The sequence below is a fragment of the Rhipicephalus microplus genome, chromosome 6 (assembly GCF_043290135.1).
Source record: "Rhipicephalus microplus isolate Deutch F79 chromosome 6, USDA_Rmic, whole genome shotgun sequence".
NCBI lineage: Eukaryota > Metazoa > Arthropoda > Arachnida > Ixodida > Ixodidae > Rhipicephalus > Rhipicephalus microplus.
Genome location: NC_134705.1, coordinates 113744291 through 113762913, shown reverse-complemented (window position 1 = coordinate 113762913; position 18623 = coordinate 113744291). Strand labels below are relative to the sequence as shown.

The following is an 18623-nucleotide window of genomic DNA, read 5'->3' as shown; positions in this document are numbered from 1 at the left end:
ACTTCAGCAGGCAGGGCGATACTCACTAGAATAGGAATTTCGCCCCACCCACAGCACATTGATGAGGAGCTGGTCGACGTAGCCCAAGAGGTCCGCAGGCGAATCTCAATCGCACCGGTGCCCAAAAATATGCATCACGACTTTCACGCTGAGCGACGTACTGCGAGGGTAAACTGGCTTCGAAAGCAATTCGGCTCAGCTTCAAATGTCGCGTACGTCGATGCGGCCAGTTTCGATTGGCAGAGACACATAATTACTGTTGTCGACAACAACATGACGCTGCTAACGAGTGCCTCCGTACGCACGACCTCGGCTACAAAGGCGGAGACGATGGCCATAGCCTTAGCCTTAAGGTTTCAGGAGCGTAGAGGGGAGCCATCAGTTATTTTATCCGACTCCCAGGAAGCCTGCCGGCTCTTTTTAAGGGGCCGCCTTCCAGCAATGGGGCTGAGGTTGCTAGGATCCAAACTCACTCACCACCATCGCTTGATCTGGTGCCCGGGACACGCAGGTCTCGAAGGCAATGAAAGGGCGGACGCTCTAGCTCGTGCGTTTTGTAACCGAGCGGAGAATCCATCTCTTTCATTGACCATGCCAATTTTACCTAGGGAGATTCTAGCTCACCAGCGCTTCACGCGTCAAAAATGTGGAACACCTCACAGATCCCTTAATGGGGAAGAGGCCACTGACCTTAGAAAAATTCAAACGGATGTATTTCCGCACCTACTGAAGTTACACGCGATACATCCAACTCTTTACCCGGCTGTATGTCCGTGGTGCGGCGGAAGACCGACTCTCTACCACATATCGTGGGGGTGCGATCGTAAACCAAGTGACATAACCAATTTTCTCGGCGAACCTTTAACACCTAGTATGGAGCAGTGGGAGGCACACCTCGCTAGCTCGGACCCAGGAGTGCAGCTCGCACTACTGGATCAAGTCCGGCGGGCGGCTAAGGCCAGTGGAGCCCTGGACGTAGGGCCCCAACCATAAAGGCTCTAAAACGCCCCTCTCCCTTTCCCCTTCAATAAAGTTTTACTCTCTCACTCTTGGGTTAGCACGAACGCAATAGTCTGAGATTGGCTTAGGTTCTGCGCATGCGTCCTGGCGCGTCGCAATCTTCTTGGGCCGCCAGCTCCTTGGGACCCCAATTTTCAAACTATGTATTGAAGTCTAAGTGAAAGTGCGTCTAGCGTTGTTTGCGAAAACCCAGATGGAGGACTACTTCCAGTTTTGTGCACTGGTGCAGCCTATTAAATTGGCGGGACAGGAAAGTCTTAGAGTAGGTCACACATATTCACCACTTTCTGTCATATGCCTGACCAAATGTTTCAAATGAATATTTTCTTCTAAGATAAACGCAACATTATAAGACGTATTCCTTATTAGGCGTTACCTCAAAGCAAAAACTTCTTTGCTTACTCTGGCACAACTTTAGCAAACACTTCCTGATTCGGTAATAGAGAGTGATCATTGCAGCGACCGGAAATGTCTTGGGTGTACCAGACGTGCTGCTATCGAAATCTTTAAACCGACTGAAAAGGCGAATACAGACGCAATTTTGAAGTTTTGGGGGCGAAACTTCTTATGGTGTGGGTCATACAATTATAGTTGTATCTTCTATATTTATTTATTTACAGTTCCTTACAGAGCCCTCGAGGGGCATTGTGTAAGGGGGCGGTACAGATAATATGTTAGAAAAATATATATACATATATATTTACACATACATAGGCAAATATTGAATATAATAGGAAATGCAGTTCAACTTATGAACATGTAAGCAAGATACCAACTAGATAAGTGAATTACAGTATGTGAAGGGGAAATACAAAAAAAGTATTATGACAGTAACTACAACCTAGCAATAGTGCAAAAACATCGGCAACATTCCTTTAAACACTGATGATTACGAAGATGCGATAGAGCAGTTTTTGGTGCATGAGTATTTTTTAAGAGTATGATAGAACTTTGTGCGGTCTTGTTCTGGCGCAAGATCATCTGGCGAATCATTCCACAAACGAATACCTCGTGGAAGAGCCGACTGGTTGAAAGCGTTAGTATTGCCGTACATGCGTGATAAGCTAAAGGTGTTATGTGGTCTGCTCGAAGTTCGATGTGCTAGATCAAGGTGAACAGATGGCATCATGCTGGTGTGGATGAGTTTGTGAAATAGTGATAAAAGTGAGATTTCGCGGCGAATTTTCAGTGGCTCGAGTGCAAGAATATGTTTAATCTGTGTTACGCTAGACGGGTAGCTGTGATTACGCGCTATGAATCGACTAACTCTGTTCTGTATACATTCTAACTTATCTATGAGGTATTGTTGATATGGTGACCAAATGGAGAATGCGAACTGCAGTTGAGGACGGATTAGAGCAAGATAAGCACGTTTGCGCACATCGGAGGGAGCACTGTATATATTTCTGGGCAGAAAACCTAATGATCTTGATGTGTTGGCACAGATATAAGTGATATGTGTGGACCACGGAAGTGTAGAAGTTAAGTTTATGCCTAGGTATTTGTAATGATCAGTGCGTTCTACAATGCTATTATCAATTATGTATTGGCTATTAAAGTTATCACGTTTGTGACTAAAAGTGATTAGTTTGCATTTAGAAACATTAAGTGTTATCTGCCATGTTTTGCACCCCTCATTAATATGCTCGAGGTTTTTTTGAAGAGTTAGATAGTTGCCGCTTATAATTAGTTTTAGGAATTACTCACTAGATGGCACTGTGGGCATATGCCCTTGGAAGTAATATTACTAGATATAGTTAGTGGTTTTCATATAATGAGAAATTCACAACGTAATCACGGATTGTATGATGATGAGTGGGGCGAAGCGTCCATACATCCGTCCGTCTGATGCGTGCTCTAGTGTGATAGGAATAGATGGACGGACAGACCGACAGATGGACGAATGCATGGACAGACAGACGGACGGACAGACACACACACAGATGTGCGGATGGACGGACGGTGCCCCACTTATCATCATTCGCTCGGTGAATATCTGTGAATTCTTTAGATTGTAATTGCCACTTGAATGTTTGCCTACACTATGATTCAATAAACTATCTTTTGTTTCCACATATCGTTGAGATGGCTGAATATTCTCACATAGTGGAGTACACGGTACTCTACATCTTCAGCCTTTTTTTTTCGAAACACACACACATGCCAAGCGTTTTGGATACATAACCGACTGATTGGGGTAACTTTTAGGGGCAAAGCTCCTTAGCGTGTGGGTCTGTCCTTCCTCTGTTGTTGTCGTACGTAGCCACCGGTGGCCCATACCCGCTCTCTAGCGGGTAAGTGCCACATCGAGATGGGAGATGGCGGTACTTCACTAGATGGACGTACGGACGGACGCATGGACGGACGGACAGACAGATTAGCAGACGGACGGACGGATGGACTCACAAACAGACGGACACACCGATAAATGCACGGATGGACGTGCGGATGAACTGAAGTAAGAACGAACGAACGGGCGGAAGCACGGATGGGCTGATGGACGCTTCGCCCCACTGATCATCATTCACTCCGTGGATATGCTATGATTTTTCTTGTACTGCATAAGTAGACTAAAGTAAAACGTCAACCCTGTCACTCATGCGATTGCAATTGACTGTACAGTCGAGCCCGATGTGAATTGCAATACGCTGCCTGTGCTCAAAATGGTGCAAACACTGTTACGTGGCACCTACGTAGAAAGAATTGGTGATATAAACCCTTTCAAATAGCAGTTTTTTCTGAACCAATTTAACATTTATCCGTGTCATTGTTCGGTCTCGCAGTCACTTTAACCACAGCTAGCGTGTTACAACTCATATTCAGCGTGACTGTATGTAATCGACTAATGTTCAGTACATTATCATCAAACAAATGATGCAGCCCCGTAGGTTTAGAACACCTCCTCCCTTCCCCGAAGAAAACAAATTATATAAAGAACCTCACAGGGTTCTCTAATACTGATCCACTCACCCTAAAACAACTGAAATACGAATGATGATGATTATGATGATGATGATGATGATCTCACCACGTTCTTCCTACCCCAAACAGAAATCTTTCTGCGCCTAACGTGGTTTTGCACTGCAGGATCAGAGGCACCTCACCTGGTCTTGCTCTGCCCGCGTGAGTGGACCTCCTTTAAACAACTTGAAATGCATTGAAATCACCTTATCTTGGGATATCACGGGATGTGACATCACTGAAACATTATCATCATCATCATCATCGGCCTGACTACGTCCACTGCAGGACATAGGCCTCTCCCATGTTCCGCCAGTTAACCCGGTCCTGTGCTTGCTGCTGCCAATTTATACCCGCAAACTTCTTAATCTCATCTGCCCACCACCTTCTGTCTCCCCCTAACCCGCTTCCCTTCTCTGGGAATCCAGTCAGTTACCCTTAATGACCAGCGGTTATCCTGTCTACGCGCTACATGCCCTGCCCATGTCCATTTCTTCTTCTTGATTTCAGCTATGATATCCTTAACCCCCGTTTGTTCCCTAATCCACCCTGCTCTCTTCTTATCTCTTAAGGTTACACCTACCATTTTTCTTTCCATTGCTCGCTGCGTCATCCTCAATTTAAGCTGAACCCTCTTTGTAAGTCTCCAGGTTTCTGCTCCGTAGCTAAGTACCGGCAAGATACAGCTGTTATATACCTTCCTCTTGAGGGATAGTGGCAATCTACCTGTCATAATTTGAGAGTGCTTGCCGAATGTGCTCCACCCCATTCTTATTCTTCTAGTTACTTCAATCTCGTGGTTCGGCTCTGCGGTTATTACCTGCCCTAAGTAGACATAGTCTTTTACAACTTCAAGTGCACTATTAACTATCTCGAAGCGCTGCTCCTTGCCGAGGTTGTTGTACATTACTTTCGTTTTCTGCAGATTAATTTTAAGACCCACCTTTCTGCTCTCCTTGTCTAACCCCGTAATCATCAGTTGCAATTCGTCCCCCGAGTTACTCAGCAATGCAATGTCATCGACGAAGCGCAGGTTACTAAGGTATTCTCCATTGACTCTTATCCCTGACTGTTCCCATTCTAGGCTTCTGAAAACCTCCTGTAAGCACGCGGTAAATAGCATTGGGGAAATTATGTCCCCCTGCCTTACACCCTTCTTGATTGTTATTCTGTTGCTTTTTTTATGAAGCACTATGGTAGCAGTTGATCCCCTGTAGATTTCTTCCAGAATGTTTATGTATATATATATAAAACATTATAATGAATATATTTTAATGAAACATTATAATGATGTTCAATTTTGCCGATCTGTGACTTCGCAATTACGTCCCGTGTTGACAGCATGACGTGCGGATAATTTTTAATGCGGAGCATTTCTTCGTCGTGCCATGTTGCGGATCCGGCGCCGGCAGTGCCATCTACACCCCCACTGCGCATGCTCACGTCTTGTGCCAACTTTTGCTCCCCTGCCCCTCTTTCGCCTCGCAAGGCCGACGCAGGCAGCGACTGCTAGTAAAAAAATGGCAGCATATCCACGGAGTGAATGAGGGAGAGTGGGGCGAAGAATTCGTCCGTCCATTCGTTCTTGCTTCTGTCCGTCCATGCGTCCGTCAGTGTGACCGACCATGTGTCCATCAGCCCGTCCGTGCGTGCGTCTGTTCATGCGTCCGTCTCTGCGTTCGTCCATGCAGCCGCCCCTGCGTCCGTTCATGCGTCCATCCATGCATCTGTCTGTGTGTCCGTTCGTCCATCTATTCAACACTCCAAGTACCACCATCTCGCATCTTTTCATTATATATTCCCCATATAGAAGCACCGCCATCCAGCGGACATTCCAAGGACTGAACGAGAGGTGGCACACGCACACTTTCTTACGGCTTGCGCTTCGGGTACACTTCCCACCTTTAACCACCTCGAGTTCATGGTATATACTAGTTCACTGTATTCATGGTACTGCGGCCGAACGCTGACTAAACCTTTCCAAAACCAAGGAGGTTACGCCTAGCGAGTATGACGTAGCAAACTTTTTCAGTCAGATAGTGCTCAACGTACATGCCAATGGCTGCTAATGGGAAATGAGAGGCGGAGAATTCGGCTTTTACTTTCTTACGGCTTGCGCTTCGTATCTACTTCCCATTTTTAACCACATCGAGTTCATTCATGGTATATACAAGTTCATTGTATTCATGGCACTGTGGCTCAACGCTCGCTAAACCTTTCTAAAGCTAAGGAGGTTACAGCCAGCGAGAATAACGTAGCAACCCGTTCTTGTCAGATAGCGCTCAATGTACATGCCAATGGCTGCTAATGGTGATCGCAGCCTGCGCGTTAACTAAAAGCCGAATGCTTTTGTCTTTCATTCCCCATTAGCAGCCATTGACATGTACATTGAGCACTATTTTTTATTGTTCAACAACGCACAGAAAAAGTCTCTCACCGGTACCACCTTGGAGGTCAAAATGTTATACTTCTTACACACTACGGGGGACTAACGGGTGCCGCTCTAAGGAGCTTCGCTCCTAAAACATCTCCCCGAAGGGAACCCTGATGGAATGCGAAGCAGCGGGGTACGCATGGCGTTGACCCGGTAAAAACGGGCGTCGATGCGGGTGCTAGAAGAATAATTTAAAGCGAAACTCGTCGCAGCGTTTACTCGAGTAAACGTTTGTTTGAAACGCAAAGACACGGGAGGTGGGATCAGTTTTGTGTAAGTTTCATCGCAGATAAACAAGCCGAAGGAGTGTGTCCACTCAACGTGCGGTCGAGCGTTGCGGGTGGTGGATTGGGTGACGCGAGAGAAAAGTGTGTTGCGAGTGGGTGGAGGAGTGGAGGAGCCGGTAGCTGCGGCGAGCCTGCTGTGGGTGAGGGAGGGAGTGACGTCAAAGCGCGGCAGCGGTGTGACCTACTTGGCACCGCTTCAACATCTGCGGTGAAGTGAACGCGTTGCGGCACATTCGTATGAACACACGTGAGTCAAATCATTGCTTCGCATTCAAAAAACCGACTGCTCGCGCTGCACAACCGTTCACTGGTCGCCCCGTATACGTAGGCACTCGATCGCACGATCGGAATTCAGTCAAGGGCGTCTTTACTTGGTTTTCACTAGACTTGACTCTTTGGTTGACTCTAGTGAATGCAACGGAAGCAACATTACCTTCAACCAGCAGTGGGGCACAAGCCACTATCAGCGTTCCTCCACTCGTAGAAGGCGATGCATCTCCTACATTGAATAAACAATAATATATGGACGAAATAACATGTAAGCATTCCTAAACCATACCCGATTGCGCAACATTCATCCGATACCCCACCACTCTGGGACGCACATTTACTCGAGTTCCCCCCCGCGGGAAGATGCGGGCTGCTTTTCACGGCGTTTCTAATAGAGACCGAAACACGATTACTTAATATTGGCATGCATGATAAAATTATGTATCTTAGGTGTATGCATTGGGGATGATTTGATTTCGGGCCCTTAAATGACACTTAATTCATCATGTCTGCCTGGTTTGTCCACTTTTCATCCACCTTTTTTTTAAAGACCTAGGGTTAGGGCGCTCAAAATGCTAAAAACACGTCACAATAACCAGGACAGGCATTTAATTGAAACATTTTCAGCCGTATGCTCCACTAAGAATGGAGGGAATGAAAATGTTAAAATCTCTCCGGAAATGGTGATTCAATCGTATTCTACGGGCACGATATGTAATCATCTCTAGCATGTGCAGCTTGGATAATTTAATCTGCCCTTTTATCTTCCGATAGCAGGAAAGGCACCGTTCTGTAAAATGATTACCACTGCCCCTATTTGAAGTTTTATACAGCACTGTTACTAAAACAAGCAGTTGCACGAGATGCATTTTTTTTATTGTCTCATGGAGATCCTGCCTGACATGGGACGCTGTTCAATTTTCACGTTTTATGGGAGACGCGCCATAGACGCCACCGAAAGCTGCCGCGTTTCGCAAGCGCTCCGGCAAAACTCCTGCTTCTGACTGTTTACGTCATTCAATGGCAACTTGAACAAATGTGAAGCTTTCTACGGAATCGACCGCATCATCTGAAGTGATTCCAAGTGAGTGCTTTGCAGTTCGCATCCACGAAGATTGACTTTTTGGCAGCGTTGGACTACCTCGGTAGGCTTACCGGCTAGGCCTACCAGCTAGGCCTACCAACATGGTCATCTACGAAACAGAGGGAGAGGAGCTTCCCTCCGCCGAAGGTCTCGACTATGATGAAGGCAGCTGGCGTCAGATGTATGCCAGGGCCGCAAAGCCCGCTTCATCCCCGAAGAAATCAACGCCTGACATCAACACTTCGCAAGAAGAGTCACAGAAAGCTCTCCCATCGACTCGTCGCAGTGCCCCCAGACCCCCTCCACTTCCAGCGGACGACTACAAAATAGTTCTGCGAATACGTGGAGGCCTCAGCTGTGCTGACACTCCACTTCCGAAGCTCGTCCATTCCGTCCTAAAAGCGGCAGCGCTCACAAGCTCTCTACCTGACCAATGCCACATCAACTCTGTAAGCAACATTCTGCTCATAAGCACACCGAATTTGGCACGCACCGAAGCATACCACCGTATCAAATCCACCAAGATGGACGAGCGCAGCTTTGAAGTGGTCCCCCACATTACCGATCCATCGAATACCTGCCGAGGGGTCATCCGTAATATTCCCTTGGAACACACATCTGAAATCATCTTGTCAAGTCTATTGGACTATGACAGACTAGGCCTCATCCTGACCGGACGTCGCATGGGATCCACAACGTCCATCTTGGTCACCTTCAGAGGTACGCGCGTGCCTTTCTACCTAAGTTATTAGGGTGGCATCACCAGATGCGTACCCTATCGTCATAAGACGGAATCCTGTAATCTCTACCGCAGCTTGGCCACAGACCAGACGTATGCCCAGGCGTCCCTCAGCCTTTATGTTCAATGTGTGGCATTCTGAACCCACTCCTTGATCACGCATTTGAACCTAAGTGTGTGGTGTGCAACAGCGACCACCCCACCGGCTCGCCCCAGTGCCCACAGCTCTACAAGCCCAAACCAAAGCACGCACCCTCAACTTTCCAGCAAGATGCAGCTCCATTCCTCAACCCAAGCCCATTTTTCAAGAACGCCCCTAGAACACGCTTACCCAGTATTACAAGACAGCAAAGGCGAAAAAGTCGCCGCCGCAGCCGAAGCCGCAACGAAAGCATTCATCAAGACCCCAGCCTTCGGACTGGCCCTGGACACGAGGTGAGCTGGGCTGATGTAGCCTCCCCTGAAAGCTCCATTCAAAAGCAGCTCAAACTATTGCAGGATGAGATCGCTAAATTGAGGGCAGCAAATGCAAAACTACGCCTAGAGCTTCAGTCCTTCACACAGCCATCTACCTCTCCAAACCTCCCCGCCTCATCTTGCACCCCTACACCTATCTCACCAGCACCAGCTCCTCCCTCAACCACCCCTATAGCTATGCCCCCCGCTCAACCACCTGCGCAAAAACAAAGTCTCGACTCCCACATTATCATTCGATGAGGGAGTAGACCAAGTCGAAGCGAAACTAGAGAAGGTTGACAAAGAGAAAAAAAAAAGTAACCAAACTTGAGGAAAAACTAGACAATTTTATTACCTTCTCCACAGCTTCCTTGCAGAAGCTACATGAGTCCATGGCCTCGATACAACAAGCCATGTTACCGATGCAACAAACCCTAGGTACAGTCACGCAGTGGATCGACACGGTCCACGCTAACCATTTAGGGCTTGCCCAACCTAAGCCAAATCAACCTAGCGAAAATGGCTGCTCGTAACCGCACTGAACTTTGCGTACGGCAATGGAACCGCAGAGGGTTTCACCGAAAAAAGGCAAACCTCCTGCAGTACATCAAATCACAAACTACCCCTCCGCAATCATTGCGTTACAAGAAACAAATGGTGTAGTGCACCTGCCAGGTTAAAGAACGCATCAAAACCCGGCTGATACTAAACCAAACACTGCTGTCTTGACTCAGAAGTAGCTTACAGTTACCTATCCAAATTTGCTGACATCAACATTGAGCACGACTTTCTCCAAATACTACCTGATAAACTTAACTCACCATTCTTATACATTCTCAACGTACATAGTAGACCGCAAGAGCAAAGGCACCGCTTCGATTCCCTATTTGCCCGAGCTACATCCTCGGCAGGCAAACACATCCTCCTCATAGTGGGGGATTCTAACGCCTCCCACCCAGCGTGGGGTTACACCGCATCTACACCAAAAGGTAGAGCCTTCTGGTCCCATATTCAGGCACATCGTTTTACACTGCATAATGACCCGGAGTAGCCTACTCGTTTGGGGAATAGTGTGAACAAAGATACATCCCCCGATCTTACCCTCTCGCGCAATGCCCCCACAATGGTTCGGACTAACACCCAAACTAATCTTGGCAGTGATCATTCCATTATTAGTATTACTTTACAACTAAAATACATACCCATTGCACCTAAACCACTGATGCTCACAGAATGGGACAAATTTAGAGAGACCCGCAACAGCACCACTCTCTCACGTATTGCAGACCTTACCGAGTGGACTCAACAGCTTCAAAAATATGTTGAAATTCACACGAAAACACTACCCCCCGACACCCCGATAACTACTCTCGACTCCAAGCTTCTCCATATGTGGGAAGCAAAACAGCCACTTCTAAGACGGTGGCAACACCAGCACCACAACAGAAAACTCCACATTAGGATAGTGATGCTAGACAAACAAATCGAACGATACACGACTAAATTGGCTGCACAACAATGGGGTCAGCTTTGTGAAGCAATGCATGACCACCTCAGTAATAAACGAACGTGGCAACTTCTTAGACATCTGCTAGACCCCAGCACTTCTAGCGCACGACACTCTCACGTTATCACTAAACTGTTATACAAACACAGTGACCATTTAGGACAGCTCTTCGATAACCTTCGCACGCTGCAATTACCTCAATTACATAAGCATTCTATACCATCTTAGACAGGGAAACCTAATGAGTCATTAGATAGGCCGATAACGGAAGCGGAAGTTAGGCACGCCCTCGCAACACTCCGTACCACGTCGGCTTCAGGCCCCGACCGCGTTAACAACAAATTACTTAGGAATCTTGACCCTATTTCTATTAAAGCTTTGATTAGATACTTTAACAACTGTTTTGACACGGGCACCCTTCCACCTTCGTGGAAAGATGCCAGAGTCATATTTATACCTAAACCGAACAAAGCTCCCTTAGTAAAAAATCTGAGGCCCATTTCCTTAACATCGTGTCTCGGAAAGACTATGGAGCATGTTGTGCTTGCACACCTCCAGAGACACGTGGAGGATAATTGACTACTGCCCCCAGAAATGATTGGTTTTAGGACCTCATTTTCCGCGCAAGATGCGATGCTTCGCCTTCAACACGACATCTTAACTCCTAACCAGAACGAGGATACTCAGGCAATCCTTGGTCTGGACATACATGGAGCATTCAATAACGTAGCCCACTCAGCTATATATGCTGGCCTCAACTGCATTTCTTGTGGCGCTGAAATCTACTCTTACATCAAAAGCTTCCTCACAGACCGTACAGCTACATTAACGTTAGGACCAGAACATTCCTCACCCTATACACTAGGCAGCTTGGGAACACCTCAATGGTCAGTGCTTTCTCCAATCCTTTTTAACCTGGCTATGCTATCTATACCCAACGCTCTTCAACGTATCCCTGACTTGAACTTGTCCATCTATGCCGATGATATCACCTTATGGGTGAAAGGAGGCTCAGATGGACATATTCAAGACACCCTACAAACAGCTGTAGATATAATAGCAGCACTAACATCTCAGATGAATCTCTATTGTACCCCAACTAAATCAGAGTTACTCCTTCTACCAACTCATCGTCGGCGAAAGGAAAGCCTTGCACGTTCCAATGATCGAAGTTCACATAAATGGGTGCCTCATTCCTAGAGTATCACGCATTCGTCTGCTAGGTTTAAATTATCCAAACCAACCGACTTAATACGTACACACACGAAGCTTTATGCAATACTATTGAAAACACCCTAAGAATGATAGGAAGAATTGACGGGAAAAATGCAGGGCTCCGAGAGTCAGAGTTACTTCGTGTAATACAAGCTTTTGTGAAGAGTAAAATCACATATACCCTTTCTTACCTTTATCCTAAATTAGCGGAGGAGGAATCGGTCAACACCCTCCTCCACAGAGTTCACAAATACGCGCTAGGCATTGCAATCAATAGCTCTAACGCACTACTCCACCAGACAGGAGTCATAAATACCCTATGTGAAATCTGTGAAGCCCATTTAACAGCTCAATACGCAAGGCTCGCGGCCACTAGCGCAGGTCGCCACATTTTATCGTCTACCGGAATGAACTTCACCTCACTCACCAATACTAAATACAACATTCCCCAAAACATACACAAACAATTACTCATAACGCCCCTTCCTAAAAACCTGCATCCAACATATCATAATAATTAAGCGCCGAATCCAAAGAGCAAATGCTCTTCAGAAAAAATTGCATGGAGCCAATGACGTGCTCTTTGTCGATGCGGCAGAATACCCATCCTCCTCATCCTATGCCCTGTCTGCTGCCGACTAGAACGGCAAGGCACTCACAACGGCATCCATCACTGTCAACTCTTCGGAGGAGGCAGAGGAGGCTGCCATCGCTTAAGGTCTATCCATCCCCAATATCACTATGATTGTAAGTGACTCCAAAACTGCCATACGCAACTTCAGCGCAGGTCGCATCTCATCAACTGCCCTTTCAATTATTAAGAAACATTCTCCCACGCAAGACGTTGCTCTCATATGGACGCCCGCGCATGCGGGGTTGAGTGGCAATGAGGCGGCTTATACCTGTGCTCGAGGAATGACCGGCCGAGCGCAGGCCTCTGATGGCGCCTTAGACCACGCGGCCTTTTTTAGCGCGAGAGATCATCTTTTGACCTTCCACGATATAACAAATCACTACCACCTACAGCGCACTATATACCCCCCCCCCCCTTACATCTTGGAGCTTCGTGCTACCATGAAATACTATGGCGCCCGTTATAGACCCGTACGTTTCCTACCCCATCTTTTCGCCATCTTATAAACCCTGTGGTATACCCCCCCCCCCCCCCTTTGTGTATTTTCTGTCAACAAATAGCTAATCTAGACTATATCATGTGGGGGTGTACTCGAAACCCACCACTTAATTCTCTACACATGAATAGTAAGGAGCAGTGGGAGGCTGCTATGTGCAGCTCGGCGCCCGAGGTCCAGGACCAGATCTTGGGTTGGGCCAAGAGGGTAGCGGAGACTTACGCTGGGTAGGCCCCTCTGACACTCCACCACCGCACCTTTCCCTCTTGGGATGAATAAAGTTTTTCTCCTCCTCCTCGCGTTTTATGGTGACTCTCTCTCTAATAATTATTTTGCACAGGGCAGGACTGCAGTAGGCGGGCTGATGCAACGGCATCGAGCTATGTTCATGCATCGTGACGTATATGGAAGCGGTTCTTTTATGCGCGAATTGAGATAACGTGCTTTTTTTTCTGACAGTCGGTCACAACGTTGCGTCTACGAGTTGCTGCGATAGACAGCAAACTTAGTGTGTAGAAAAAAAATAACGCTATAGAACAAATCGACGTCACCGATGAAGCTCAGCGACGTTTTTCAGTGACGCCAGGTGTACGCCCTGTCATGCCACTTTGTAAACGCTCAAAAGTAGAGAAGGATTGGCCATTGTCCATTTGCAGCAATTTTCTGCATGTCCACATTCGCCATAAAGGGTCGAGAGTTTTTTTGGGGGGCTGAACACATTGTAGGCACTTTTACAATTCTTTTCAACGAGATACAAACAGAATATTACTTGTCCTAGCGGAGTTAAAAACCAGAACACCCCTGCACGCTACGCGTAACAATGAACTCTCGCAAGTACCATTTTCAAAAAAACGAATACTCTGATCAAAGCCTTCGATATACCCTTCCTGTATTGTTGCATAAGTTTTTTCAACAAGAAATTTATATAACCAACATAACAAAAAAAATCATCCATGCAACTGCTTTGCAACAAAATAACGGCGTCAAACGCTTTATTTCATGTCAATATTTTTATCTGTTTATGTTACTGGTGTAACACTGACGAATAACTTTACACGAAATGGGGCGAAATTTCACGAATTGTTTTGTCGTGTTTCAAAGCTATATTTGTATTTACTTCTTTGTTTCTTGATGTCTGTGGCAATTAGAGCAGCCTTGTTTAATTTATACATGCCTATGGTCTGCACTTCCTGTGATATTGAATATGATATATGTACATACATGTACGTATTATATCCCTCTCTGTCGTATGCCTTGTAAAGGGGAATCTAATCTCTGTCAAGTGGGACTTGTTGTTCAGGGCTTCCTCCATTTCCTATAGAAATAAACTGGAACTGAAATTTCTAGTCGCTCATCTCTGGAATCTGTGACACGCTTGCAGCGCGAAAGCAACGGCGCTTGTGTTGCAGCACTAGCACAGGGGTTTGCGATCTTTGGAACCGGAAGATTTGGGAACCAAAACTTATTTGTACACAACGAGATGAAGGGATGTGTTAGCTCGAGTGGCCACTATAACATCTGCTTGAAATCCGGTATCACCAATGGAAAACGGCGCCATGCTTGCGCCTCTGCGACTAGGTGGCGCTACTGGCGCTGCCTATTCACTTTCGAGTCAGCTTCGTGCCTTCCAAGCGAAAGGAAAGCCTTGCACGTAAACCAAGCACGCGATAACGACAGCTGGCTGCAGATCTAGGCACGACACTCACCCCTGCCAGGCGCAATGCGCTCTCTTAGCACAGCCCTCCGCAGCTGGCGTTGTGGGTGCACGCAAAGTTCAAACGCCGCCTCGCCGGACGCGTCGGCGTGCGTCTGCACTCCCCGTGTTGTGGCGGCAGCCAAGCCGATACCGCGGCGCGTCGGAAGCAAGCGCCGAGAAGGAAAAACAAAGCGCGGCACCCGGCGTTTACGAGGTCGCCCAGTCGTCTATCCGCGCAAACGAGCGGCGGGGAGCCGGGTCAAACTGTTCCCCGGCGGCCGCGCTGACGACTTCGAGAGTCTCGTCGGTTTGTTTCAATCGTACCGCCGGCGTGACGATGCCTCGGCTGCAGATCACGTGACCAACCCCGCCCCCTCACTTGCGTGCACGTGCAGCCTCGAGCGGCAGACCATTAGCGTCAGCGCCGCATGGATGAGCGTCAGCTGCGTAACAGGCTAAGAAGACCTCGGTAAGTTAGTTGGGTTCACCACGTGTGTGTTTTCGACGCAGCATACTTGGATGTACTGAACGGGACTCGATTGTAACCGATGGAAGTACAGTAGTGTGCCTGTGCGTTCGTCGATCGCAAAACGAGCATTTACTGCAGTCAACTGCCGCAGCGTTATGTTCGCGGCCTTGCATTGTCTTCATGTCACGCGCACCGACTGTCCGACTGCGTCTGCAGTGATGCTGGATCGAGCGCCGACAAAGGCTGCACTGCTAACAACGCTCTAAGGGTGCCCTGGCCGCTAGCAAAGAAACACCTACTAAAACAGCGAGCCTCTCATTTGGGTGAAAGAAATTTTTATGACATATCGCTTGCATCGCAGCGGCAATACCAGATATGAAGTGGGTCACAAAGGTCTTATTTGATCAGTCAACGAATGTGGAAGCATCGTGGGCATTGTTCGTCGATCAGTCCTTACTAATATAAAAATAGAAACACCTGAGCAAAGCTATTCATTTATCTTTCTCACAGTGAATGTATAATGCACTTACTTGATAGCACTTGTGTTTCTGGGGAACCTATACTATATTGAGCTTGTAACAAACGCTCCGAGCGTTTCAAAGCGCCGGAGTGCAATAAAGAACATCGTAGGAAACCACCAACGTGTTTGTTTAGGCGAGGCCCCCGGTGATAGCTAAAGAAATTATGTGCATATACAAAAATTCGATTGATTGATATGTGGGGTTTAACGTCCCAGAACCACCACATGATTATGGAGGCGCCGTAGGGCAGTGCTCCGGAAATTTGAACCACATGGGGTTCTTTAACGCCAACCAAATCTGAGCACACGGGCCTACAGCATTTTCACATCAATCGAAAATGCAGCCACCGCAGCCGGCATTCAATCCCGCGACCTGAGAGTTATATTAAAATTCGATGTAACGCTTTTCGAGTCAGTTACTCGAGGTGCCCTTGCACCTGGAATTCTGCGTAGTCATTGTCATGCGTGATAGGCATGCGTCAATACGCAGGCGAATAAAAAGAACAGAAAGAAGACAGAGCTTTTGAATAACGTAACAACGCATTGTATAAACGCTTATCGCCACTGCGCATGCGTCGCGCAGGTGACCGCAATGAATGCTCACTTACCGTACGTTATCCTAAAGCTCCCAAGTATTTAGACAATGAAATCCATTTTTTATAGCATGCTTCAACCAATCTAAGCGGGCGGGACTACCTGGATGAACGTTTCGCCGTTCTTATAAAAATAAACCAGGCGATTTATTTCGCGTTCTATCGCGTTACAGTTTTCTTTTTTTCTTTTTTCGGCATCCAAGAGAGGCGTGGAACCATTTGACAGATAAATCGCTGACACTCCGAGAAGGTACAGTAGAGTTGTTTTCGTTTAATGATTCGCATTGCACCGCATTTGCATTCTGTGATGACGCCTGTTCGGGTGCTTCAAATGAATTCTATTGAAATATTTGAAATAGCTATAGCGCTATTTTGTTTGCAAGGCGTGCTGTTAGGTTAGTTGCTTCATGGTTTCAGAAGCGTTTTCAACTGCGAACAAGACTGGGCAAAAACACGAACACATAAGCATGCACAAGCACAGTGTGTGTGTGTGTGTGTGTGTGTGTGTGTGTGTGTGTGTGTGTGTGTGTGTGTGTGTGTGTGTGTGTGTGTGTGTGTGTGTGTGTGTGTGTGTGTGTGTGTGTGTGTGTGTGTGTGTGTGTTTGAGTGTGTGTGTTTGAGTGTGTGTGTGTGTGTGTGTGTTTGTTTGAGTGTTGTTTTTCAGGCTGTCTTATTGGCGCAGCTTAGAACCTCATTTCGTTAACCAACACAATTAGACTGCTTACTGTTAGAGTAGGGCAGATAATTGAATCTGTAACACACACCCAGGCTTGAGGACTGGCCAGGAACCTAAATGTTCTTGCGCCTGCTTTTTCTTGTGATTAAGTACATGCCCAAGCCCGCGGATGAAGCTCACAGGAAGTTTAAAATGAAGCTATTAATACTCCACGTTGTTATAGTTGACAATAAAACTTTATTTTTTTTTTCATTCGGAAAACTGGCTTTGGCATAACATATGTAGTTAATACTATCGCGGGGGCCGCGTCAGACGTACACAGACATATAGAATTCGTTTATGTATGGTATAATTCATTTTCCCAAAACCATCAGTTTTTTTAATAATGTTGCTAATTGGACTCCATCGTGCTGATGCTGTAACAAGTTTTGGCTTTCTTTCTTTAACTTTAATATACAATACATCAGTGTGCGCGCTATTTCTCCTCTGCAGTTTTTTTACATTGCTTGACCACTCGCTGCTATCAGCGCACACTCGAACAATTTATCGCGTATGTTTACTGAACAAGCTGCAAGGGAATATTCGCATCAGTCGGGGCTCTGTCAGTTTGCTAACTTTTTCTGACTGGAGGTTGAAGTACTATAAGGAAAGCTGCCTCTTCGTAGCTGAATATAGCCAGGCTTATTTATCAGCGATGCAAGTCGGTCATGTAACTGCATGCGAGTGCTTGTCTCTCGTAGTTCGACGTTATCATTCAGTCACCTCGTTGTTTTCACGTCGAAACGCGTTTGCGTGTGTAGTTGTCAAACCTCATCGCCAGTTTTCAGCCCAGAATCTCTGCTCGCCTCACGCAAAAAACAACCGCGGCCAACTATGAACACAGCAAAAGGAAGGAAAAGAGAAATGGAAACCATCGTTACAGTGCAACTAACCAGGACACACGAGTAGGAACAGACGAGAACTGTTCTTGTCTTCTCTTTCTCGTGTGCCCTGTGTAGTTGCGCTCTCGTTATTGTTTCCATGGCAAAACACAAACTCGCCCAACGCTCAACTCTCGAAAAGAGGCAAGCGCTGTTCATTCGGGCGTTGGCAAGACTGTGAGCTTTCTAAATTGTGACAAAGCAGCAACGGTTTGACACCACCTGAGTGCTCAGATTTGGGTGCACGGGTGATTTGGGCCCGTGTGCTCAGATTTGGGTGCAGGTTAAAGAACCCCAGGTGGTCAATATTTCTGAAGCCCTTCACTACGGCGTCTTTCATAATCATACGGTGGTTTTGGGACGCTAAACCCCACATATCAATCAATCACCTGAGCACGCAGCCCATCGTTCGCAAGCTGTCAAGTTTCTGCCACATATTTCGACAAACCATTGCAAGCTGTTTACACCGGCATTCATCCAAACGTTCATTGTCAACATTGTCCCGGAATATTACGCGATTACCGCAAAGCTCTAGAAACAGCAGACGTTGATCAAAACAAGACAAGGTACTTTCCCAAATTATAGCAGCAGGTCAGTATTACACAGCTCGTAGATGGACTAATAGGGTGGTGGGGGGGGGGGGGGG

General features: G+C 46.8%; 1 protein-coding gene across 2 annotated transcripts in view; it reads left to right on the top strand.

Moving 5' to 3' along the window:
• Nucleotides 1–18623, top strand: part of LOC119167403 (N-acetylated-alpha-linked acidic dipeptidase 2) — a 73949-nt gene that overhangs the window by 16532 nt on the left and 38794 nt on the right. The window contains exon 1 of one of the 2 annotated variants that reach the window (XM_037418876.2): nt 14810–15268. The exons of the other annotated variant lie outside the window; for it this stretch is intronic. Within the exon in view, the coding sequence (XP_037274773.2) occupies nt 15228–15268 (41 nt within the window). The 5' untranslated portion in view covers nt 14810–15227. Of the gene's footprint in view, nt 1–14809; nt 15269–18623 lie in introns of those variants that run through there. 2 annotated transcript variants of the gene reach the window in all.